Source organism: Lepisosteus platostomus, chromosome 11 (assembly GCF_059453375.1).
Source record: "Lepisosteus platostomus isolate fLepPlt1 chromosome 11, fLepPlt1.hap1, whole genome shotgun sequence".
In the NCBI taxonomy this organism is placed as follows: Eukaryota; Metazoa; Chordata; class Actinopteri; order Semionotiformes; family Lepisosteidae; genus Lepisosteus; species Lepisosteus platostomus.
The window spans coordinates 2,001,439-2,028,276 of NC_142621.1; the positions used below are offsets into that span (position 1 = coordinate 2,001,439).

Sequence of the window (26,838 nt, forward strand, 5' to 3'; positions counted from 1 at the left end):
TCCTAATTCCCCTGGAATGTGTCTACAAGCGCTTAATTAGCTGCGTCTGCGACTTGGCTTCTCCCTGTGAGTTACAGTAGCTCCGCGTGTATTCTCCTTGTAGGTTTTCGTCGGCTGTCTCCTCCCTTCCGTTTTATTTTATTTTTATTAATGTTGGTGCATTTCTAATCCTGGGCATCGAAACCGGAGAGGACCACCAGAAAGCCCCAACCTTTATTCCTTAGGGGAAAGGGTTGAATTCCGCCTTTAGGCGAGAAGACTTTTTGATTTATTCTGTATTAATGAAGACGGAGTAGCTCGCTCGCCCGTATTTAGCAGTCGCCGTCAGCCTGCAGGACGATCGGGAGAGTCATGTGATTGAGTCTTTTTCCCTCGCCCTCCTTTAAAAAGCTTGAAGGCAGCAGCGAACCAGACACAATTTCGGGCTCCGTGTCGGCCGTTGTGTGCAGCGCTTTTTCTTTTTAATCTCTTTTTAATTGCGAAGTTTCCCCCCAGAACTTTTAAAGATGGCCGGGGCAATTATCGAAAACATGAGCACCAAGAAGCTGGTAATCGTAGGAGTTACCTTGCTTATCTTCCAGGTGCTTTCGTTTCTAGTCGGAGGTTTGATTGGTGAGTTCTGCTTCGTTTACTGTAACTTTCTCCGGTGCTGTTTTGTCCCCCTCCCGCTTCCTTTGTTAGCGATGTGTTACAGTATCAGTGACTCGCTCCTATGATCTAATTAGTGCGGCTTTTGTACTTTGAAAAGCAGAGCTCCGTGGGGCTCATTGAGAGGACGTATCGTTTTTTTTTTTAAAGGCTCTTTTTTGTTCTGAAAAGAGAAAAGTTTTGGCCTAGTTTCAGTATTGAGTTAAGAAGGGGGGGGAAATGTTGGAGCATGGCGACTGCTGGCGTGAATGAGTTGTATAGGATTTCAAAGTTTTACTTGCACGCTGCTTTGATTTCAACAATGTCCCCGATTCAGCTTGAACAGGGAGGTGTTTAAGGCGACGACTTTGCTTTTTGTGTGCATCTGAAATGAAATCCTTCGTCGGGTCAGTTGAAGGAAAAACCACCGCATTTGTATTGCATATACCTCGCAGGAGTGTTTCGTGTTTGCCCATAGCTACATTCTGCTGGGAAGTTGTCCATTTCTCGAAGCGATCGCTGCAGCAGTTTTGTTTTAACGTAGCGCTGTCTTTGTCGTTATTTTTCTCTCTGTTACAAAACATCTGAAGACGAAAGTTTAAAATGACTCAGCTGCAGACGAACACCGCGAATCCTAAGTGATTTTTATGGATCCGCCTGTATCCATTTGCTTCGTCCTAATTGTTCATTCAATGGTTATTTGAAAACAATACCTTTTGCTGCACCGGCTTCTGTGAACTGCATTACCCAGTTTTAGGGTTTTAAAGTTAAATTCGATATAAACTTGATCTGGTTCCTAATAACAAATAAATCCTGGTTGATTCAATGTGCTCTAGTTGACTTGCAGAAACTGAAGTTCATCGACCCGGATATCTTAAAAAAAAAAAAAATAGGGGTACTAGATTTCGATATCTGTGGATGCTTGTCTTAATCTTCACAGAACAAAAAAAAAATCCGAACTAGTACGTACACTCGAGTAAGATGTGCTGGGGGTTTTTGCTGGAGCCGTGGATATGTAGCCTTGAGGAGGGAAAGACTTCAGATTTCAATATCAAAGGGTTTCTCCGACCGTCTTGATGACGGGAACAGGACAGATATGAAGCGCTGGGAGGGGAAACTCGTTCGTTGCAGTGCAGGTATTTTTAAATCTTGGAGTTCCGCTCCATTATAGAACTGAAGAGGAATAATAAGGGTGTCTTTATTTTGTCAACAGATTCTTAAAATATTATGTAAATGTACAGTACTATGGCTACATTTAATACCACCACCTATTTACTCGCTATCTGAACGTGGGATTGTCCACTAATGTAGTTATTTAATATCTGTAAGATTCCCCCCCCCGTTAATCAACACGAATTGTTCCCCAGGCACTGCGTGTGTGTGGACCATGCGTACACAGAACTGCAGGCGGCCCCTGTCCGGTTATAAACGGCTGAACCGTCACGCCAAAGATCGGGAACGCCTCCGTTATTGATTCAAATTAAGCAAATCTGTTCAGGGCGGGACGCTAGTCATTTTGGTGGTTCCAGATCTCTAAAATAATTCAGTGAACAATTCTGCTTAACCGATCACGGTGAAATCTTTCTCCGTCTATAGGAATGTCTTTAATGGTCGCTTATGAGACATGATCTGTGAAATTCTAAATGTGAGGGATTTTACACAGAATTCTCATAACCCTCTGTGTGCTGACTTCACTATCGCTTTTACATCGTCTGTAAAGGGACGTAGTGATGAGATTCGCAGTAGGTTAACCGGGCTTATTATACCCAAACACACATTGAAAATCTACCTCTACCTCACATGTCAAAAGCTCACTCCCCATCATTTCTATCCCCTTATTTTATTCTGTTGATGCATATTTTTGCACATAACCTGTTACCTTTTTGTTTTTTTTGCACATCGTCTGTTGTTGTTTTTTGCACACTGCCTGTTGTCTCTTTCTTTTGCTACACAATTGTGTTGTTGTTTTTTTTTCTCTTTGTACTACTTATGTCCGAGAGCTAGCTAAATAGCATTTCGTTATACCACATACCATGTATATGAGTGTAATGACAATAAACTTGAAACTTGAACTATATTGTATTTCCTGCTAGTTAGGTGTTGGTAGGAAATAGAGAATCGAAGCATTGCCTTTCTCCTCAAGGTGGACTTTGCTCTCTGTGATGGAGGGGCAGGACGTGGTTCTGTGTGGAATCTAGCTCCATCCTCATTTCTTTCATGACGACTCCTGCCTGCCTCTGTGTTGTCCGGGGACTGCCTTGCTCCCTGCTTCTCCAGTCCTTGCACTTGCTCTCGGATTGTGGAGGGCTCAGCCGGCCTCCCCTCCCCTCCCGGCCCGCTCTGCGCTGCTGCAGTGAAGCAGCCTGCAGCAGGTCTCCTGTTTAAAACCCAGCTGGAACCTGTCGGGTTCTTGATGGGCTCCTGAAACGAGCTGGAGAGTAAGAGCTCAATATTTCGCGATGAGTACAAGTTAAAACTCATTTATTATTTTTCCTGAGAAGGTCTCATTGTGATTTATGAGGATACGCTCCTGCATTAGGAACAGGATAAGGTTTATTCTGTGCTGATAAGAGAAGAAAAGACGTTTTGGCTGTGGAGCCTTCCTCAGGTGTCACAGGCTCCGCAGCTGAAACGTTGTTTCTTCTCTTCTCAGATGGGAATAAACCTTTACTTGTTCCTTTACAGCTAACTCAGCTCCCTACTTGAACCTCTCCTACATTAGCCTGCTCCATACAAAAATACTTTTCTCTGAATAACTTGTGCAGGGGAAGACGTGGATGGTGGAAGTGGCCGTGTATCGGAAACGCCCACGATGAGCCTTTTTTTCCTTTTCAGGCGGCACCCCTGAAACCGATATTGGTTCAGGGTTGATCCCGAACTCCATCTCCCACCTGGCCTCATCAGAGCTGGAAGCAGGCTTGCACATGCGCTCCAGATGACAAACTGGAGTTGTCATTGTCCTGCCTGAGAACTCAACTGGAGCCACAACCAGAATGTTAGACCTCCCGGACCAGGGCTGGGAACCACAGCAGTAGTATTTTATTAGGCTGTAATGCTGTGTGAAAGCTTTCACATTTCATGGTCGTGAGCTTGCCTGAGCAGGTGGCGGAAACCTGTCTGTTTAGCATGCAACCCCAGTCTCTTCCATTCACTTGGCATGAGAGCTGGCTGTCCAGGACCTTTCCAGAGGTCTGTAAGTGCTGTGGCTGGCCTGCTGCTGCCGCTCAAGGAAGGGTCGGCCACCCAGAGCTGTGCCCTGCTGTCCACACCGAGCCCCAGTCAGCCGCTGTCGTGACGCAGTGAAGACCTCCGACTGAGGCCCAGGAGACGACAGGGCCACCGAACGCGAAGACTGAGGCTCGGTGTGGAAGAGCAGGCCCGCCCGGGGGAAGGCTAGCGATGCTGGCAGGTGCTCTCCTACAGCGTGAACGTTTCGACCCCAAGGAAGGGTGTAGAGAAATGGAGGAAGGGGCCCTTCGAAGGCCTCGGTTTTCTCCTCCGGTTGTGGGGCTCTGTGGGGCTGCTCTTCTAAATGTTGTTGGGGAGTCTTGTGTGGGAGTGTTCTTGGTGGTGCTGTGCCCCATCACTGCTTTCGCTGTTTTTCTCCGCGGGCCCCCCTGCTGTGATTCCCATGTTGTTCCCTGATGACGAAGCAGTCAGGCACACCCAGGTACTAGGCCAAGCTCATGGGTTGCTTCTTTTTTTTTAAAAACACTGAGGACAATCGCTATAAAGCAGTGATGTACTTAAGCGGTTGTCTTTTCCTCCCTTTTTTTTTTAAAGCCGTTTTTGTAGAGTAGCCAGTGTCAGTCGGAGTCTGTGCATGTATAGGTGACTGGAGAGTACAAGTGAAGAACCAATTCAAATTCCTCGTGGGTATTTCTGCAGCGTGAAGGTGTCCGAGGTGCATGTTTATTGCCGGAGATGACGAAGCCAGCAGCTCGGGTGATTAAGTAGCTTGTTTAGGCCATCCTGCCTGTTTGATTTAATGAAGTCGAGCGCTATTGTACTTGCTCGGCAGTCAGCAGCAGCGCTGCCACAGCGAGGGTAATTGAGTAGAAAGACACACGGCTCTCTCTGCGTCGGGCAGCTCCACTCCGCAGGCCTCCAGACTGCGGGCTGTAATCGCTGTGGACACTGCAGCGAGGGGCAGAGGAGCAAGTTGGGCGTTCTGGGTCAGGGGTCAGTGGCCAATTTGATATCAAGAAGCATAATTTCAGTGAACTGCGGGCCATTCCTGTTGCCGTTTGTTTTTATTCTGCTGAAACATCCTGTAGCCTGTTGCTCTTTGACCTTGTGCCCTCTGGTGTCCTGTAGGGGAAGATCACTGTTTCAATTCTAAGAAGCTGGTTGTTGCCTTAATTGCAATTTGGCAATGCATGTCGGTATCAAACACTTGATATAGGAAGCTAAGAACATAGGCTGCAAATGAGAGGTCATTGTGGTCATTTGGCCCATCTAGTTGGTAATAAGTATAAATAATAGTACTGTGTAATTGAATATCTGAAGTAAACTTCAAATATTTTTTTGTTCTATGAGGTGGTTCATAATGTTGCAACATTGTTGCTTTATATCCTATAAAATGTTGTAGAAATCCAGAGCAAGCTACTGCTACCCAGCTGTGCTGTTGAAGCCGATGGCCTGTTTTCTCTTCATTTACACTTTTTTTTTCTGAAAGATCCTCAATCAGCTAGCTATTAACTCCTAAAAGAGGAGGCACCTTTCTTATGCTCTGATGTAGGGAAAACTGAAGCTCCAGCTATTGCTTGGTTAGGGCTGCATTTTCTTTAGATCTAGCGAAGACTGTGATTGTGCATTTACAAGCTGATAATTCCCCAGGTGTTGTACAGGGGGGTTTTCTTGTTCATCTTTCAAGTGAGGGTAGGGTTTAAATGGCTTTTATTGGCACATGCAATTCCTTGTTTTGTTTTTCCTTAAGCAACATGAAAGCTCAGAAACCGAGTTATTAGAAAATGGGGCTCTGTGATAAAGAATCTTATTTTCCTTTAAGAGTGGCCTAACTTGGAAATAATCGGATGTTTGCTCAGCAGTGTTACTCCACCCCACCCCCAGAAGAAATGAATACTTCTAGTGTTTACCCTTGCTGGCTAGACTGCTCACACCCTCATGTGTATGAGTAGTTCAGTCAGCGGTGGTGATGGGTCAGAAAATGTTCATTGGCAACCTTTTAAGGTCACCTCTGACATATTTATCTGATCAAACGGGATGTAATCGGCATCTGTCCGAGGCTCCTAAATGAACCTGTGGTCTCGGCGAGAGCCCTGGAAGACTTCATCATGGGCTGGCTGGCTTTGCTGGCTGAACTCTGCTCCACTGAAGTTATTTACTGAAGGAAACAGATGGCATGAAACTCCAAGATGCATTTCCCGGCAACCAGCCTGTAAAGAAAATGCTTTGTGGTTTTCAGGGCCAACCTATAACGTCTCGAGTCAGGAGGGGAGGATCTGTTTGCTATGAGGCAAAAAAAATAGTTTTTTTGGTGTGTTTCAGCTTTAGAGCAGGAATTTGCTTGACTGAGTTTCTCATTTGTTTAGACTGCAGCAGGAGGGTGTAGAGCTCTCTTCTGCGAAACGTCTTTGGGGTCCGCTTGCCACGCCTTCCCTGGCGAAGTGTCTTGTTAAAGGAGATGTGTGGGCCTGTCTTTAGCCTGGATGACCCATCAGTTAAGGCGCTGTCCTTAGTGCCAGCATCCGTCTGGCTCAAGGCCTTGAACAGGGCTGCTGTCCGTGCTCGTGCTGCCCCCGCCCAGCAGGTTATTGAGCCTCATCCCGGTCTTGTATTCCATCCGGTCTCTCTGGAAAGCCTTGGATCTCCTTCCGGCTCCTTGATGTCTTCCAGGTGACAGTGTGTTGGGGAGAATGCCATTATCCGCTAGCCCGCAGACATGCGCTCCTGAAGGAAGTGTTGGGTGAAGACTGAGTCTTTCTCATGGTAATTGTGGGAGGTTGCCCGTGTCTGATCTTCTCGTTTCAGTGCGAGGAGCTTTAGAAATGGAAGGAGGCAGTACCTGTTGGCTTGTCACTCTGCGACCTCGGTTATTCGTGTACCAGATCCTTGCGCTTTTACTAAATAAAGTCTCTTATTCTTTGGAAAAAGCCTCCACGCCCCAGATGCTCTTCAGCCAAGATGATCAAATTCTCAGCACGTTGTGAATTGGTTCACGGAGGTTTTGCATAATGCTCAAGGTCGCAAAATGTCAAGTGCCTTTGAGATGTATTGCTTTCGGTGCTTCAGCCTTTTATGACAGCCAGGCCTCTTACAGAAAGCAGCAGTGTGAGGTGGTGGCTGTAGGAGGGTATTCCGTTTGTTTTTTTTTGTCTCCGTCTGAGGTTTAATGACTTAAAGGAGTTTGTTTAAATTGAACAAGACGATTGTTTTCCTAGTTTTAGTATGAGGCCTTCTGTCTGAAGGCAGAGCACCAACGTCCTGCCAGACCAGGACAATCCCTAACTGGGGTAGTGCTATCCACAGTTATCTGGGGTGCTTTCAGTAAGCAGAGTCCTCTGTTTTGGTGCTATAGAGCAGACGATGGCTCTTATTGAATGGTATTAGTAGAATGCTTTCAGACAACCTTTGCTTTCCGGGCAAAAACCTAAATCTACCATTTTGAAGAGTTGACCCTACATTAAGGTATGGTTTTGGTGTCGGTAGTAATTCAAAAATTTTGTAAAGCACTGCATTTATAGGACGGGAAACTCCTCATCCACCACAGAAGTGAAGTACCCCATTCCGAGGTATATTAGGTGGAGAAGCTGTTCCGAGCATCGTGATGAGATTTGATCTGCTGTCAGAACCTCCGTTAAATCGGTCATCTGAGGGACAGCACCTCCCACAGCACAAGGTCCATTTCAGTAATCATTTCACTGTTGCAAGGGTTCATGGGGTGTACGTCTGCTGCAATTTTCTCCGAAAACGCCTTTAAAAATTTCGGGCAGTAACTTGTTTGAATTCCAGATTTCAGTTTCTCAATTGCTGAGCAGTGGAAAAGTCTCCTATTGGAAGCATGTAGCCAAGCAATGAGAGTGCACAGAGAGATCCATTGTGTTTCTGGCCTAATGCTCTCCCAGTCACGAAGCCTGCCAGTAAGTTCAGCTTCCAGTATGTGAGGCAAAGCTAAGGAGTGGGATAAAACAACTGTGATTAGCACCTCTCATTTGAGGTCTGTGAATAAAGCATGAAAGCAGACTCACTATAGGCTCATTAAGAAAACAAAACCAAAACCTCTATGGGCTGAACTAGCCCTTGAGTCATTCCTGAGCAAAAAGGTTTTCCACCTACTCGCTCAACAGGCCACAGTACGGGACAAAGCATCTTCCTGTGGTATGGAACACTGTCTAAGAGTTCAGGTGGTGGACCAGTGCGACCCACGTGTTGGAAAGTCTGTGTATTTGTCTAGGCTTTGAAGAAAAATATAATCCGTAGAAAGTGAGCCTTTAACTGTTAATACTCTTCCTGTTGGCAGTAGATGAAAATCCTCTCTCTGATGCAGAATGGCCCCCCGGTAGGCTGTTGTGTAGTGCAGAGGATTGTGGGAAGTGTCCCCAGTGATGGAGCTGACCTTGTTCCGGTTCTGCAGCTCCCAGCCCCACCTCTGCGGTCCACTACCTGGCGACCAAGTGCGTGGACAACCGCAAGCACCACCAGAAGACGAAGTGGTTCATGCCCTGGGGCCCGAACCAGTGCGACAAGATCCGGGATTTCGACGAGGCCATGGGCAAGATGATCGAGGCCAACGACATCGTGTTCGCCGTCCACGTCCCCCTGCCCAACAAGGAGATGAGCCCCTGGTTCCAGTTCATGCTCCTCATCCTGCAGTTCGACATCGCCTTCAGGCTCGTCAACCAGATAGGTAAGTGGTGCCCGCGGGGCTGCTGTGAGCAGGAGCACGCGGACGAGCCGGAGAGGCCCGGTCCTTGAAGATGAGAGCCCACATGTTGGGACCCGTTGCACGTCCTTGTGGAGGCTCAGGCTGCTGGTTTTTACTGGTGGGGCTTGTCGTGCTTTGATTTGCTAGCAGCTGCTTATTGAATCTATGTGCTACAATATATTAAGTGTGAAAATATCCAAGTGTGGTTTCATGTGTTGCACTTTGTTTTCAAGTGCATTGCTTTTGGCTGGTTCTGGCATATTCTTTTCCTCCCACCTGGCAGCTCCTTGTACTGACCGTGTTCTGTCTGGACAGCGGCCTTGAGGTTGGAGAGGCCACGCTCGTTTTAATCTCTGTGCCTGTGATTTCTCTTTAGATCTGTTTAATAAGTGTGCTTGCGCCCAGACGGGACATTGTGCCCTTCAGATACACAATCTGCCACATGCCAAGCCCAGAATAGCCTGGAAAGTGTTATGCTATGCAGGGGTATTGTCTGCGATCTGTAATTGGCATTTGCTGTTGCATAAAAGCCTTCATGAAAGAGAGAGAGAGAAAGGGGTGGAGGAGGGGTTCTTCCACACTGATTCAAAGGAAGTTCCGGCACAGCGCTGATGTGATATGTAATCCGCCTTTCCCTTTTTCCTTGTTGAAACATGATCGTGGGATTGTTATAGCTGCAGTCCAGTGCATATTTTAGACATTTTCCCCCAGAAACCATTCTGAGGGTTGGGCCCTGGCTCCGGGCCAGGGCCGGCTCTCAATGGGGGGATTAAGGGATAACATGGCTTCTTAATGAAGGGCCGCTGTTGAGCTGCGCGGCCTGGGAAAGCGATCGGAACGCAGGCCTGGGCCTCATCTGAGGCAAGAGCCATTTTCTGTCTGCTGGGGACTCTGTTCGCCTGCGTCTCCCAACCGCAGGACGAGAGCTGTAAAGGAACCTACCGAGTTACTGTTTGTAAGGAATCGAACCCATCATCCTGTCAAGTTTTAAGATTCTAGCAGCATGTTGCATTTCTTGCTTGTAGATTAATGCTGGCCATCGCTCTGGATTTTAACAGTGCGTTTTAATTCGGATGTGCTCGTTGCTGTGCTGATATTCCATCTCTGACCAGCGGCCCGATGGGTCTCTGCATGAAGAAGTCAGCCTACACCCTGGCCTTGCAGACAGCAGGCGAAATCTTATCGTTTGAGACGGTTTCTCCCCAGCTGTTGCAGGGAGTGTGAAAGCACAGGCATCTGGGAGAAATGTCAGCAGTTCAGGCCCCCTGTTCTTTAAGGATGTGAGACAAGTGGTGTTTACATTGACGATGTCCCAAGACTTAGTTGTAACCTTTTCTTTCCACAGCTGTGATTTTTTTTTTTTCTTTCTCTTCTGCCCTTTTGAAGGATCTCCTTTTCAACAGTCGGCTTTGTTCGTTTGGCAGGTTTTAATTAAATATAACAAATTAGGCATTGTGAGTTTTTCGGACGTGGCTTTTTCGGAGAACGGATTTTTTTTTTAAGTAGGTCCGATCTTTCTTCATGGAGTTGATACTTCTTGTATAGTGACAATGCTATTGAATGGGGAAATGCAAGACCCCAATGGGTGTTTTAACTAATTGATAAAAGAGGTAACATAACTGTAAATAGAACTCAAATCCCCTCTCAATGCAATAAAGCCCGTTCACACAAGCAGGGCGAAATGAATACCCTGCACAAACGACTCTGGCAGGCGTCCAGCAATAACACAGCTGTTGAAATGGCTTAGTCGCCAGGGCAGTGAGCGCTGTGCAGCAAGGGAATGCTTGTGAGGAGCAAGCTGACATTCAGGCGTTTGGCAGCAGCTCCGGGCTGGAAGAAAGATGGCAAAGAAAAAGTGCCAATAATCCCTCCATTCTGACCGCAGGAATTTTTTTTTTTTTGGGGGGTCTTGTTTCGTAACAGCACAAGGGCCCCCTTTTGAAATGTGAAGTGCGATTGCATGGCTGTGCAATCGGATCTAAACGGGCCTGTTGCAGGCCGCCATTCCTCGTCTCCCTCATGCGGCCCAGACGAGGTTTGAAGGCCCGGCGTGCGAGTGTGGCACGGCCTCGTCACGGACAGGGAAGGGCTGCAGTCCCTGTGTCCCAGGCTGTGTTCTAAAGCATAGGCGTCGATGTTATTCTTGAGTCTTGGCAATGGGAGCTGCAGGAGAGGATGCTCACCATGTGCGAGTTCATGTTTAATCTGAGATGAGTTTCAGGTTTTCTGCCCTGACGTTGGGTGATGAATGTCTAGTCGGTGGACAGACTCTTGGTCTGGGTCACTTGCAAGGTCATAGAAGTGACGTCAGAAGTGGCTGTTGTGCTTTTATACACCCAATGAATCTGGTTGAGGAGAAACGAGGCTCAAAAACCGATGGCCTTCGGCACACTTCTGAACCTGGAAAGAAAAAAAAAACCTACCTCATCCAAAACCAGCCTCCGGACGGCTCCCTGGAAGATGGTGACCCAAGATGTTCAGGTGTTACACGGGACTTCAGCTCCTCTGTGTTCCTCAGTCAGGACCCAGTTCGTCTTCCCTGCCGGGTTTCCCTCCAGATTTAACCGGCCTCTCTAATGACCTTTTCCAACAGTGCCAGCTGCCAGCGCATCGCTCATCGGGGGCGTTTTATTACACCGCTTGTCTGGTTGCATGAAATAAAGCTTTGTTTGAAAACGTTATCTTGAAGCCTGACTGGTGACATGGCGTGTTCTTGAATGCTTTATGTCGTGAAAAGCTGCTTCCAGGCTTGCTGTTTCGCACGGAGCCTAGCTGGAAACCATTACTGGAAGCCGTTTGGCGGGTCCCGAAGGGGGGTAACCGTTTTATCGAGCTACGAAGTCCTCAGTCCCCTCCCTGGTAACTTGGAATGCGAACCGTTTGTTCCTGCAGAAACGGGAGCTGTGGTGACCATCGACGTCGGCCTGGCCTACAGGGACGACACTCTCAGCGAGTGGACAGAAATGGCCCATTCCACTGAGCAGCGCAGGCTCAGCTGCAACTTCTCCACCCCCAAGGTGAGCCGGGCCAGCAGGGCGCCGGGCGTGTTGAGCAGAAGCCCGTGGCGGGTGTGGAGTATTGGGTCTATGATTGTCTGAAGACATTGCACTGGCCTCTCCTGTGCCGTTCCATTAATAGTTATGGTATTGGCAGCAGCCTTGGTTGATTAACATGGCTTCTTTTCAAGCTTCAAAGAAGTGCAATTCTTAATGCAAGTCTTCCGTGTTTAAAGTTCCTTGTAGTGGCAAAGCAAGACTGAATCTATTCATGGAAGAATCTTTTACGGTCCAGAAATTATTCATCCACAGCCATAAAGGGTAAAAAAAAAAAAATCAAGTGACTTTCTTTGCACTGTTTAAAGACTTTTCTTAAGTGCGTAGGCAAAGCTTTGTTGACCACATGACTTATTACACTCCTCTATACCGAGCTGGGCATCTTGTCCATTGCAGACGCCCGAGAACGAGGGTCGTCACTACGAGTGCGACCTGCTGCCCTTCATGGAGGTGGGAAGCGTGGCGCACAAATATTACCTCATCAACATCCGCCTCCCAGTGAACGAGAGGAAGAAGATCAACGTTGGCATTGGAGAAATCAAAGACATCCGTCTGGTGGTGAGTATGCCGTCCCCTTCATGTCAATCCTGGTGCCCTGGAAGGCTCTAACTGACCCAAGCGCCTGCTCTTGCTTGTCCTAGGGCATTCACCAAAACGGGGGCTTCACCAAAGTGTGGTTTGCCATGAAGACCTTCCTCACTCCCAGTATCCTCATCATCATGATCTGGTACTGGAGGCGAATCACCCTGATGACGCGGCCGCCGGTGCTGCTGGAGAAGTAAGGTCCCGCTGCGCAGCAGGTGTTCATGGGCCGCGGACGGCGCTTGGGTCGCCTTCGTCGACTGTGTGCAGGGAAGCAGCCTTGTGTCGGTGGTCTTTCAAACCTTCGGGTTGTTGTCTTGTGGCTTGAATTTTTATATTGTTCTGCTTGTGTGACAGAGGAAGTCCGAGGCCTTGGGTAATGATGATTCCAATAACATTCAGTTTTTTTAATCCTAGAGCAAAGTTTTTCGGTTCTGTGGAATATGCAATAGTTTTTTTAAATAACTTTTACACGGAAAGCTTTTATTTAAAAACAAAAAGCTTCCTTTTGGCTGTCCTCCTGCTGCTGTGGTCACTTCTGCAGCCTGACTAGACTTAATGCAGTTACACAATAGATATACCCTCCTACACAGGCACTTCAGCCTTTTAAGGGCAGTCGGCATCGGAGATTTCCCAAACTGGGAGCTGTACCAGCGCACGGATGTGCGATTCACTGGGGGAAGTAATTTTTTAATGCTGTAAAAGCATTGGTGTCTCTCTGATGTCACGCTTCAGTATCTGAGCATGAGGATGGAAATTGAAAACCCTTTCTAAAGTTAAAGTGTGTGCTTCAAGTGGTCCCTGGTGAATCTCTCGGTGTGGGAACGAAGCCAAAAGGATACAAAGGAGATTCATTGAACTGAGGTTTGCATGTTTTTTTTTTTCATGTTTCTAAACTAGATGCATTTATAGGCCAGCAGAAGAACATGTAGTGGCAAGAAAGCAAAAGTTATAATGTTTTGCACAATGGAATTCTTGGCGCGATGCTTACAAAGTAGAGATCTGTTGTTTGTAACATACTGGCACCAGTACGGAATTTGACCTTATCGTGTCTGCGCTCTGCAGTCCACGTGCAGGGCTGACCTGCAGCTCGCGTGCACACAAGATGAGCTACACCGATCTCGTCGGTGCACTGGCTGGAGGTGCTCTTGTGTAATTCCACACTGAGCGCAACGTTGCCTTTTTTTAAATTTAAATTAACCCCTCCGGCGCAATGAAAGTCGTCGGACGGCTGCCCCCCTCTGAGCGCACGTTGGTTTGGGCGCGCTCTGCAGATCAGCCAGGCTGGCCTCTGTGTGGGCTCCTGCTGCTCTCCGGCTGAATCGAAGGCCCAGCCCTGGGACCAGAGAAGAGCCCTCGTTGCCGGCCAGCTTGAAGCATTGCTCGGTTCAGAACCCCAGGGCAAAATGGCAGGACTCTCCCTGCGGCCCGGGGCGGTGTGGCACCGTTCCCGTGGAATCTTTAGTGCCAAGCGGAAGCACCTCTGTACACTGGAATGTCATAATTTGGACGTGTGTTTTTTTCGGGGCTGAGCCGCTGTGCCGCGGACGAGCTCCGCCGCTTCACCGTCTCGCCGTTTCTGATCCGTCTCGCCGTTTCTGATCCGTCTCGCCGTTTCTGATCCGTCTCGCCGTTTCTGATCCGTCTCGCCGTTTCTGATCCGTCTCGCCGTTCAGGGTCATCTTCGCCCTCGGTATCTCCATGACCTTCATCAACATCCCCGTGGAGTGGTTTTCGGTTGGCTTTAACTGGACGTGGATGCTGCTCTTCGGAGATATCCGGCAGGGGGTTTTCTACGCCATGCTCTTGTCGTTCTGGATCATCTTCTGCGGAGAGCACCTGATGGTTCGTATCGGCTCTTTTCCTGCCGGACTCGCGCGTTGGGAGTGGCTAGCCGGCAGAGTGGTCTGTCCTTTTGCGCTTCCCACCCGAGGCGCGCCTGCCCTTGCGCTCCAGAGCTGACGTGCTGTGCAGTTACAGACCGCTGCATGGCCGCGTCAGCATCTGGAGCGTCTTCCTCAGATCGGAGCGTTTGGTTATTGAGAGACCTGACCAACCTCGCGTTTTGTACATGAACATATCAAATGCCATCGTAAAGCCATATTTTAAGATTGAATATTTATTGGCAATGAAGTTACCTTTAACACGGCTTGGAGTTTAAACTTTTGTTGTTTCCGTCTTTCGATTCGGGGCCGGAATGAGTCCGGGTGGCAACGTGAAATATCCCCACTGGGAATTCTCTTCCAGACGCACTGGAATTTATCTTGAGCACCTTTACGTGAGCAAGAATTTAGCATCATAATTTTTGCTGTGTAAATGCGCCGAAAAATGAGCGTCGCTGACACTTGTGCTGTTAAACTGCTGTTCTTTTTACTCCACAGGACCAGACGGAAAGGAATCGTTTTTCAGTTTATTGGAAGCAAGTTGTCCCGATTGTGTTTGGCTCCTTCTGCCTCTTCATTTTTGACATGTGTGAGAGGTACGCCTCGAGTTTCATCTCGACAACGTAACTCCAGAATAAATGCTGGATCTTGGTAGCAGGCGCAAGCCACTTGCATGAGTTTGCCTCTGCTGAAAGCTCTGGACTTGAGGTCTTTGGTGTTTTACTTAGCTCCTTTCTCCAGTTCCTCCCATTTCTTGATCAGATGGGGAAACATTAAGATTTTAAGTTTATATTTTATATAGGAAATGTTTTATTTCAGGGCGACAGTAGAAAGCTGCGGAACTTACAAGTGCTCACTGAATAGTTGATCTTTCACCTCATCTGTCTTGATTGATCCACAATCTTTTTTTTTTCCCCCCAATCAGATTTTTAAATCTGCATCAAGAAACTGAACTTCTTAAACGTTCCAGCCCCTTCAGACCTGTATATGCGTGCCTCGGCACCTAAAGATTAATTGGCGCAGGAAACTCATTGGAAGGAATGGATGGTTAAATTTACAGTTCTTTTAATGGGCTTTGAATGATTTAGTTTTATGTAGAGTTATATTTATAGCCGACATGGTCAGCGTTGTGTGCGACCAGGTGTTTGAAGATTGTAAAGGAGCAGGCAGGGGCTCATTCCGCTGTGAGAGGGCAGACGGACGCAGTGTTGTGGCCGAGCGTCACTGCTTTCTTCCTGCTCTTCAGAGTGGAATCTGCTTCCAGTTCCTTGTGAGGCTGACAGAACCCCCCCCTCACCACCCCCATCCTTTTGGAACAGGTGACTCGTGCTTAAAACCAGCAATCGGCAAAGGCAAGTCAGCACTGGCTTTCTTCAGAAAGCTAGAGCCGGCTTCTGCGCTGCTTTTCCCCGGGCAGGGCGGGCGGGACCCTGCTCCGAGACGGGCCCTGCGATGGGCGGGCCGGGGGAAGCTGCACCCAGACGCAGGGGGGAGGAATTCCTGAGCCGTAACGCACAGCTGGAGCTCGGGGGAGGGACTGCGGGACCAATAAATGGGGGAAATGTTCCTTTGAAGGGGGCGATGTCACCGTGTCTGGAGAAGAACAGCCAGGAAGTGCTTGAGCAATTTAAATGAAGCTTGTGGCTGTGAAGACGGCTGTAGGGTTGTTCCTGGCAAACTGCCTGCCCATCTGCTCGCCTCTTCAGTCCCGGTGGCCTTGTGCCTCATCTGCACACTTCCTTCCCCTTGGCGTTACTGAGTCGGGCTGCTTGGGTGAAAGAGCCCAACCTACAGGTGTCTGCACCCCAAAAACCCCAATCGCTCTGTGGTTTCTTGTCGTGTAGCAGACCGACATGGGCGGCGCGGTGAACAACTGGAATGCAGGTTAAGTGCTCCGAGACATTTTTGTTCTTGGGTGTCTGGAAAAATCAATTTGCGCAGATTGGAGACAATGGTCTGCTTCCGTCAGAGATGGGCAGATGTGTACGGTTTCCCAGTCTACAGAAATGGACACACTGAGGAGTCCTGTGCAAGTCCTTTTTAATTAGGAACCAATTAAAGCCTAAATATCCCAGCTCCCTTATCTTCCTAGCTGAATTAGTTCAGTTAAGCCAACGTGTTTAAGTGCAGACCAAAATATTCTTTTATTGATATGATGGCTGCATTTATCAGGGATCTTTCTGCAGTTTTCAGCTCGGGGTTTTCATCCTGAATATCTTTTCTTACAGAGGGGTCCAACTGAAGAACCCATTTTATAGCATTTGGGCTTCGGATGTGGGAACGGAGCTGGCTGTATCCTTGAGTGCTGTGCCAGGGAGAACGAAGATGGGCACTGGATTCCTAACTTGTCATTAGGCATTAAAGGAATTTCTTAATTGCACCTTAGCTCTGACATCGGTTGCGGATTGTAGAAGGGTAGTGGTTTTGTCGATTTTGTTCAAATGTTTGTATGCTTTCACAAAAGTGTTATCACAGCTGTGGTAAAAAGCAGAATTTTAAAGGGTTTTACTGGGAGTTGATTTGTTACAGCTGCTAAAAAAAAGTGTTTCAGACATTCAGATCTGTACCCTAGTACCAGCCTTTTCCCATTGGGTCCCTAGGAACTGGCCTGGAACATTGTGGTGGGGGGCTTATTCACCCAGCTTAGTGTGCCGGCGCCCCTGCGGTCCCTTGTGGGGGCGCTGTTGAGGGATGTCGAGAGGGTCTTTCCAGTGGGGTTTCCCCTGGTCTGTGATAACCTGAGGATGCCAGCGCAAGGCCCTGCTGGGGATATTTATTCAGCTCTCCATCAGACCCCCCCACCCTCTGTTATTGTTTTATTAGTCTAGGTAATGTTTCATGGTGAGTGGAGTCTGATGATTGTCTGGCAAATCCCCTCTGGAAACTGGCAGGGAAATTCAGTGCAAGTTTAATTAGCACTCTCGCACCCCAAAGACAAGTTTCAAAAGGGATGCGTATCTCGGCTCTGAATAGCTGTCCTAACACTCCCCTCTCTCGCTTGTCGGAGAGAGGCTCTTGGCTGCTATTAATTTGTGTTACTAGGCTGAGGTGAGCCAATGTGATTAGTTCCACCTTATGGCTCCTCTGTCCAAGGGTCTCTTCTGTTGTGGAATCCCTCTGCCTCTGCAATAGAAGGCGTGGTTTCAGCTCCTTTTGTTTCGATCTCTCCAGTTAGAGGCCTTGTGAGCCTTTTCCACAAGGCTAAGGAATACAGATCCATACATTGACGTCCTCACAAATTTCATTAGTGTTTTGATGTCTGAGCTTTGCCACATCGGATCGCAGGCGAGTCCTGTAACGAGGATCTAGCGACCAGGCAGTGATGTGGAATTAGCCGGGTTCTGCCAGAGTGCACTTGGGTGGGAGGTCTAGGGTTCTCGGACACAGCGCCCCCTGTGGCCTTCCGAGTGCTTGCAGGCTTGTGGTGTTGTCGGAGAGGGACGCGCCCCATCTCCAATTGGTGCTGTGCCTCCACTAGGGGGCAGTGGTGCCTGTGACCAGTCAAAAAAGTAACGGACCTGACCGGGGGTGCAGCAGAGGAGTCCTTGCTCTCACCTGTGTGAGGTTGGGAGGTTTTTATCAGCGAGCCGAGAGGTGAGAAACGCAACTGGCTACTCCCAGTCGGATAGGTGTTGCGACAGTGGTTGGCAATTGTAAATTCAGCACAGTGCGGTGCCGTCCGTCCGTCCGTGTGTGTGTGTGTGTGTGTGTGTGTGTGTGCCATTTCCATGTGGAGATCTTGACCGCCTTCCTCCCTGAAGAGTTTTCCTTGACGCGAGCCAAAGATGGCGTTCATCATCGTGGCGGGCATCTGCGCCTGCCTGTACTTCCTGTTCCTGTGCTTCATGGTGTTCCAGGTGTTCAGGAACATCAGCGGGAAGCAGTCCTCTCTCCCGGCCATGTCCAAGGCTCGGCGTCTGCACTACGAGGTCAGGGGTCGCTCTCCTGCTGTGGAAGGCAGGCGGAGGGTTAACGGAAGGGAGTTCTGGGGTGGCAGGTTGAATTGATATTCTTGCTCGGTTGAACGCTTGCCAGTGGTGGATTTGAGAGATATCTGCGATTTATAATTACTACTTCAGGTTAAAAAAAAAAAACATACAGTACTGCAAAGCAGGCTTAACGCTTGGTTAGGAAATCCAGAGGATGCTGCAGGTCTCCAGAGACTCACACTTCTGCTGTCGCTCTTACTTCTTGCACTGAATTTTAAAAGATTCACACTCCCTCTCTGTTTGGCTGTGCCCCACTTTTTCCAAATAAACCTCTTGACTTGCACTTTTCTTAAAGACAACTTAAGACAAAGCACTGATGGCACTTAGTTCATTGAGGCTTTACATGACGGTCCACGTAGATTCCGTTTCATACCTTCTAGTGTGCAGCAGCGTTGTTAACACTTGTCGCCACTACACAGCAGCTGTTTGAGCTTTAATCGGGATGCATGCTCCATTTCTGTAATAGATTCTAATCTGCATGTTTTATTTTTATTCAGATTTTTTTTTTTTCTTCCTAGGGTCTGATCTTCCGATTCAAGTTCCTGATGTTGGTCACTCTCGCCTGTGCTGCCATGACGGTCATCTTCTTCATCATCAGCCAGGTAAGGAAGGGGCAGGCCTGTCTGTGCCTGAAGCCCTTTGAATGGGGGGGAAAAACATTCTTTCACATTTCTTAACACGTGACCTGTGTATCGGTGTAGGTTCTAACACCTGTTTGGGGGGAGTGAAGTGGGAATGTGTGACCTTCAAGAAAGGACTACTGTCTATATGCTTTTAGCAGTCACTTTTCTTGAAATCCAAGACGGTTTCTACAGCCACTTCCTCCTCTTGCACACTCTTGACTCTTGACCCCCCCCCCCCAATTTCACTGCTCTTGCGAAGTGACGTTTCTCCAGCCCCCTCTTCCTCCCTGACGCACGCAGCTGCTCCGCGTCTCCTTGGACTCGCGGTTATGACTGCCCCACGCCGTTGTCTGTAGAATTCCCGCTGGAACGCAACGTCTTGGGGATTCGGATCTGGAGATCCCTGTGAGTGGGTCGGTCTTGTCCCAGACGTCCCGTGCAAAGGTTTTGGATCGCCCTTTCTGTGCCCAGCGGGGCAGAGGGCCGGCGGGGGCAGGGGGCGTGAGCGTCTCTCTGCGTGCGACCGCGAGGCCCTGCAGGCCTGCAAGCTCAGCGTTGAGCAGCGGCGCCTGGGATCGGAGCTGCGCTGTCCTGTCCCGGCGTCGCAAGCGTCCTGGTCCCAATCAAAGTCTGGGCCCGGTGAGGGACGAGAGGGGCCTGACGGGTCTGAACCGTCTCCCGCAGGTGAACGAGGGCCACTGGCACTGGGGCGACTACACGGTGCAGGTGAACAGCGCCTTCTTCACGGGCATCTACGGGATGTGGAACCTGTACGTCTTCACCATCATGTTCCTGTACGCACCCTCGCACAAGCGCTACGGGGACGAGCAGTCCAACGGTAAGACCTGGCGTGGGGGGGGGGCGTCGGGGTCACGTGCGGCTCGGAAGAACCGAATCCTGGTCGTCGCTCTCGGTGTCGGTGTCAGTGTGCGTGCAGAACACTCGGCATCCGTGTAGCACTTTCGCGCCACCGCTGTTGAGAACATGCAAACGAGGTAACCAAAACGTTTTAACAGTAATTTCAAGGACCGTGATCTGGTATTAAGCCGACTCTTATTTTTGGAAAAATGTCCACTCTGGGCCTGTCAGGTCTGTAGGGTTTCAGAATCTTTGATCTTTTGCTGCCCATTACTGTGTCCAGCACATGAGTAACCGTGTTGGCAGATATACATGTATAACTTATGTCTGATGGACATCTTTGTGGGGCGGGGGGGAAGCTTTAGATTTGTAAATAGCGCCCCGGGTCCCTAGCATGATCAAAGCGATTTGTTTAAACTAGGTGCCTCTCGTAGTACGAGCCAGAGTGCACCGTCGCATCTTGTCAAGCGTTTTCTGAGCACTCCCGGGGAAATGTGTTCAATGTTTGAGCCTCCCTGGAATGTCGATCAGTCCCCCCTCCCCCTGCACTGGCAGTGTGTGGACGGCCAGACTCTGCACATGCTTCCGTTTAAGGTTTCGACCTTCGAGTCCGTTTCTCAGGTCGGGTAAATTCACCCCGGGGGGGGGGGATGGAGGGGGCACAGGTATTCGGCGTTCTGGAAGGCCGGAATGTATTTCAAGCACCCCCCCTCCCCCCCCCTCGAGGAGGAGGGAGCTCCCCGTCCCCTTGAGGGGTCTCCCTCGTGAGACGCTTCAGGGAACGCCAGGAGGAGTCCAACCAGCGAGACGGCTTGCATGGTCTCCACTTTGGTCATCCTTTGTTCTATTAAAAAGAAAATGGAATCCCCAGCCAGCCTGGGTGAGCCCAATGCCATCCAGACTTCCGTCCAGGACCGATTTGATTTAAAGCCGCTTTTTCCCCCTTTTGAACGGCATCTTGACTCTGGCTGAGCGAGGGCATCCTGGCAGCTCTTCCCTCGCAGTGCGGTTATTCGCTCAGGACAGATGCAGCCGATGCTCTTAGTTGATCTGTGTGATTTTTAGCTCGTAATAAGACCAGAGCCCTCATAAGAGGCTGCAGACTGCAAGGTATTGACTCAAACAAGTCTCTTGTAGCTTCCTGACCCTCCCATTCACACCCACGGTGGGTCAGTGTGAGGAGGCTCCCTCTGCCCTTGCTAGGTGTCAGCTCATTGATCCCGGGCCTCATCCAGACTTTTCTTGTAAGGTGTGAACTGCCTCCTGGTCTTGGGTGTGAAATGGCCTCTCCTATTTCCCCCGCGTGTCTGCAGAAGAGAAGGCCAGCTTAAGGCTGTCGGAATCCCTAGCAGACCTAAAGCTCTTCCCTTCATTAAGACGGTCATGTACGATTTCCATGGAACTGTTCTACTGCAGGTGATCTGGGGGTGAACAGTGGCGAGGACATTCAGCTGACAACCACCATCACGCATGTGGACGGCCCTACGGAGATCTACAAGATGGCTGGCAAAGAGGCCCAGGAGTAACTCATCGGAGCGTCTCCCTACTTCCTCTCTCTCCCCCAACCTCCCCCCCCCTCACCCCCCCCTCCCCACTCGCAAAGACGTATTTACATGACGCTGGTTTTCAGGAATGACACAAACACGCATGCACAACGCCCTTCGACACACAGTGGTGACACTTGCTCTGTAATTATTTCCTTCTGCAAAGCCAGTACTTACTGCTCTCTCTGATGTGGCAGCCCTGCAGAAATCCCCATGTAAACTGAGCAGTTTAAAGAAAGGGTGCAGGAGAGGGCATCTGTGTCGCAGTGGTGGGAGTGCGCCATCTTGTGGACGGAAAACTAAAGTTGTGGAAGTGAAAAGGGCAGAGAAAGGAAAGGCTTTTCTCTTCGATCAGCTCCTGGGGTTTGGAAGACTCGACGTGCCTGGTGGTGACTGAAAGTCCAGGTTTATCTTCTAATCATACAGCAGTAAGTGTGCTAAAGGTACAAAGGTTATTGGTTCTGTGCATAAAAACACTAACATGTATTACATGTTTCACAACATTCTTGAAAATCTTTTGTATATATATATAGGGAACAAAGATTTTTCTGTTGGATTCATGTACATTTTGCCAACAGTTTTGGAGTTTTTATCCATACTCCAATAAAAATAGAGCACACGCATTTAAAGTTGTATAATAGGTGTGTAGAAGAATACGATCCAAAAAAAAAGGAATTTTCTGTGTATTATTTTACATATCTCAAAAGTGTGAGAATTTGTTTTTACATCATGGCATGCATTTTATTTCTTATCCACACTCCAATATATTATTGCATTTAAGTGGCACCCCAATGATACCAGTGTTAGGAACACTCCGGCCCACTTTTGAAGTCCTTTTACTCCTGTGTTTAGGAATTTACAAGCAATTTATAAATGCTTAAGGGGATGTTGTACTACTGAGTTCCTTAACCGTCTTCCACATACTTCTCTTCAGGGGTGAGACACTTTGACAATGGGCTGAGGCAGGCGACTGGAGGGCCTGTAGGTTTTTGTACAGTGCACATTAAGCTCAACGTGTTACGATGTAGATATATTTCTTTTTCTATCCTGTGCTGGTTTGTACATGTAGGGCAGGTTAAGACGCGAGGCCAGGCATCGCCGATCTTCAGCTTGAAGATCTGTGTGGATGGCTGGCAGAAAGAGTTGATCTGTGTTACACAAGTGGGATTGTAGATTTGCCTTTTATGCTAATTTAAATAAAATACTTCTACTGGATGGGGAATTCTGTGCTCTTTCTTGCCCAAGTGTGAAGTCTTGACTCTTGTTCGTGGATTCATCTGTCTGAAAAGGGGGGAATTTAACGGCAGCTTTGCTGTGACTGCAGGCCCAGTTTAAACTCCCACCACACATAACAAACCTTGGATTTGGTGGCCTCTTACATCCGTGTCCTGCATGACCAACAGGAATGACTGGGCTGGTCACTTCCAAGTGGCTGGGCGGGAGTCTTGCTGTGGTCTATCCTTCCTTTTTTTGATCTGTTTACTGTGTTCTTGATAAAAACCCTTGGCACCTGTTCTGCCAGCCTTGTGGAGAAAGAAGTGCACATGGTGTTTCTTCTTGAAGACTGGACGTGATTTTCAATAGGGCTCTTGACTTATGGTTTTTTTTTTACTTTTTTTGTATATTGCTTTTTAGCACGAGCATGTTTTTGAACATCTTTGTAATTTGTAGAGTTAAAAAAAAACACCCAGCATGGGCAGTGGTTATATTGGCACGGTGGTGATGAGGAAGGCCTTAAACAAGAGCAGGGGTGTGTGTTGCTTGTGGAGTTCTGACTGCATATGTAATCGATCACTGGAACAAATTGAAATCCCCATGAAGCAGGAAACCTCCTGCTGCAGTGACCAGACCCTGCACAGTGCAAGACTGTCTTCACTGCACTTGTTTGTGGAATCAACATCCAGTAGAGACTTAAAACATTTTTTTTTACTTGCGGATTGTTTTATGCTGAGACTATTGTTCTGTGCTATCGTGTGAAGACTTGTGCATTGCTTGGTTTTCCGAGTTGCAGTGTTCTGTTCAGTCTCTAATCTCCTTTAGCTGAGCTTGGAGCTGGTTCTGTGGTTTCCTGTCTGTGAATCTCGGGCCCTGTTATACAGCCTGTAGAGTGTGCTCTGCTCGTTTTCATTTTTCCAGCATTTTTTCATCGAACTGTCCAGTTACTTCTCCGCTCAGGCGGGTGAAAACCAGTGCAGCCGGTGTTCCTCTGTGGACATCAGGAACGCCACTACTGCTCTGCCTGCATTGGCACATGCTTGTCTTCAGCTGCACCTACAGACTGTACGGTGCAATACTGACATCCTGTGGACAAATAAAGCATTACCTTCAGCTTTATGGCCCAAACATTCAAACCGTATTGAATAAAATATTTTAATAGGTTCTTTATTCCAGATTGGTTCCATGCGATCATCTTAAAGATAAAGCAGTAGCAATACTTACGCTAAAGGTATGTTACCCAAGGATTTTAACTTCATAAGTGTTGACTTCAGGACTCTTAATGTTGCAGAGATGTTTGTTTTTATGTCAGGATTTGTATTTAAGCTCTTCTGTTAGCAGTATATAATTGCTTACCTGTCCTACCAAGTCCTTCGGCTCCATCTCCCCTAAACCTCCATTCCCGTCTCCACTCCACTGTCTGGATGATGGATGGTAGACTGGAGGTGCTGTTTGATCATTGACACCTGCCACCATCTACATCTGGAACAGCTATACTCGCAAGTGTTGAGAACATTTTTTTTGAAGACCACTGTCGTACAAAAGGGATCCCAGCCCCAGACCAATACCAGTGCGTCTCGTGCCTTACTGCTGGGAGGGAGCAGACCCAAGGCGCTGTGGTGCCCGAGGTGTATTTTCCTCCTGACTTCAGACAGGAAGCTAAGCAGAACAGGGACCGTTTCCCTAATCTACGGTAGCCTATCTGCAAACACCTGTCTGGACAATACCGCCCTCTCCCCTCCCTCTGGATGGGCCTCTGGTAGGCTGTAAGCGTGTCACTGTGTTATTCCACCTCATTTAGGATTACATTGAAGGATCAATCGAGGTGATCGGAGGGAATCTGCTTCATTCCCATTATCACCCAATGTTTTGTTTTTTATTTTGCACTTGGGGATGATTGCTTGTGATAAAGCATTCACTGCATTTTTCTGCTGATTTAAGATCATGCAGTAGCAAATCTTGATCAGAATAGTTACTCTTGCTCAATCAATATAGTTTTTAGCTACACGTTTATGAAGTGAAATGAAGCTGCGCTTCTGCACGTTGAGGAAGACCTAGTTGGGATTTTTCTTTTTTTTTTTTGTTGCTCTACCAAAAACTAACCTTAAAGAAATGGAGTATCTTCAGTCTTTCAACAAACTTTATCACAGAATACCTCTGGTTAATTTCTGAGGAAGTCATCCTGTTTTTTTAGCTAGAAATCTAGACTTAAACTTCAGCACTGTGCTTACATAACTGACTGGCCATCAGATACTTGCAAATGAATTTCTGAACAATGGAAGGGCTTTTAGTCTCTTCAAAATCAAGGACATGTTTGCAGGCTTTGGGTTTAATTAAAACTTAAAAGCTTCAAGGCTTTGGAGTTTATTTATGCATCATTGAACGATGCACTGAATTTGTAGTATGGCAGCAAAACCCATCTAATCCATTAGGAAGAAGCTGAATATGTGTCTTGTCAGCACTTGAAATATTCTGTATCCTTTTAAAATACTTCATCTGGTTTTTAAGGTTTTTTTTTTCCCTCTAATGCACCACATGTACTATCCTAAATCTAAAAGCAAATATTTCCTGGGTGGATTTTTGTGTTTGTCAGCACAGGTTCTGCGATCTAACAGTATTAGGTAAAGCAACTAATCCCGAAAACAACCTCTCACTTCCCACTTTAAAATGCTCGTACTTGTGAGGAATAAACCCTATAGAGCCACTTGTTGTTCTCAGGGATGGTGAAAGGGTCCTTGCCGATGACGATGAAGACACTACTTAGGTTAAAGGGGGAATTTCTATGGAGCACACTTCTGCAGTGTGTAGCTCCATGGTGTGAAGGGATGTAGGGGGGAGGGATTCGGCGGGGCGGTGGCTCTGTGGCTCAGGATCTGCGCCTGTGGCTGGAAGGTTGCCGGTTCAAATCCCGCAGCCAGCAGAGGAATCCTACTCCAGTTGGGCTCCTGAGCAAGGCCCCAGCTGCTCCAGGGGCGCTGTACAATGGCTGACCCTGCGCTCTGACCCCAGGCTCTCTCCCTGTCTGTGTGTCTCATGGAGAGCAAGCTGGGGTATGTGAAAAGACCATTCCTAATGCAAGAAATTGTAAAGGGTTAATAAAGTGATATTATTATTATTATTATTATTATTATTATTATTATTATCCACCCATTCATTTTCCTGGGGCAGCCAGAGTCTGTCCCAGCAGCACCTGGAGCAAGGCGGGATACAACCTGTATGGGATGCCAGGACTTCGCAGGGCACACGCACCCACAAACCTGACCACAGAATTACCCAGCGTCACTACAGAGCCTCATTCCCAGTGGAAGCTGTGGTGTCTGCCTGCGACCCCAAGTCACGATGTGTTCAATCAAGGAGAGTTTGTCGTCCCAGGCCGTGTTATAAAAACGTTAGCGCAGCTTGCTTTTTACATCGTGGTTTTGCAGCCGTGAGAGAGCCAGCTCAAAGGACCCAGTCGTGCATGAGACGGGGGCCTAGACACAGTGTGCTCTCATCAGACACCCTCCCACTCGCGTTGTGCTCCTGGTGGATCGCAGAGCTTCAGGGACAGTGGTGCTCCCGGGTTACAGCTCCACCCCAGACTGCCCGGTGTGACCACTAGGCGGCCTCAGCCTCTCTCTGCACTCCCCTCGGTCCCCTTCATCGTCCCGGTCCCGGGCCTGGGGACGTCTCGCTTGCTGGGGGCGTCCACACAAGGAGCTGCATCCTGAAGCACTAGCCCTCGACCCCCTTTAGATCCGTGCCGCACGGGGTCCCGGAATAAACAGGCGTTCGTTGGGAACACCCCCCTCAGGTCAGTAGTGAATAGTGACGCTCTAGATGGCTTAAGGAAACAGCTTCTCCACCTAAGACACCCACTGGCTGAGAGGACGCCGCCGGCTGCATTCTGCTCATTTACTAACAACGATTATAATAATAACAATAACAATAACAACAATAATAATAATAATAATAATAATTCCTTACACTTTTGTAGGGCTGTTCCGGACACTCCAGTGCTTCACAGGTAATGGGGATCCCCTCCACCCCCACCCAGACGATGCTCCAGTCCGCTCCCCACACACCAGCTCTCAGTGCGGAGGAGAGCAGAGTGATGAAGCCAGTTCAGAGAGGGGGGTTATTAGGAGGCCATGATGGGTAACGGCCAGGGAGATATTTGGCCGGGACACTGGGGTAACAACTAAAAATAAATTTAAAAAAAAGCACAAGCAAATGAACAGCCTCCCTCTCTGGAGCCCGTTATGTGGCACTGTGCTGCAGGACCTGCCGCCAATGCTAGATTTTTTGGCATTTCCGTGTTGTGTGTGTGTGTGTGCTGTGAACAATATCCGTGCCCTTTCACACTGCAGTCAACAGCAAGAACGATCATCTCCTCAGGCCCGCCTGCCCGCACCGCGGCCCCACTCGCAAACTCGTCGTGACCAAACTCCCACGACTCATCTGCGGTAATAAACGACAGGGACCTCCCTCCCACCACCGGAGTCCTTCCCCTCCACAGGAAAGGCAAACAGTAATCAAATCCACTGTCGTTGTCAATTCGTCTTGAAATAAAAGAACCTCTAGTTGACACAGCAAA

General features: G+C 48.4%; 1 protein-coding gene across 2 annotated transcripts; it reads left to right on the top strand.

Annotated features, from left to right (window-relative positions):
- Positions 1-26,838, top strand: wls (Wnt ligand secretion mediator). Of its 2 annotated transcripts, none has more exons than XM_088597763.1 (12): positions 1-612; positions 8,225-8,497; positions 11,408-11,532; positions 11,965-12,126; positions 12,210-12,346; positions 13,827-13,995; positions 14,532-14,629; positions 16,262-16,325; positions 17,819-17,962; positions 18,541-18,624; positions 19,330-19,483; positions 26,239-26,838. In XM_088597763.1, exons 1-12 carry the CDS (start codon positions 507-509, stop codon positions 26,394-26,396), a joined length of 1,674 nt encoding a protein of 557 aa, XP_088453889.1. In that variant the 5' UTR covers positions 1-506; the 3' UTR covers positions 26,397-26,838. The 2 variants fall into 2 exon arrangements, with proteins under 2 accessions (XP_088453889.1, XP_088453890.1); XM_088597764.1 differs by lacking the exon at positions 26,239-26,838 and adding an exon at positions 20,920-22,262 and having other exon boundaries at positions 25-612.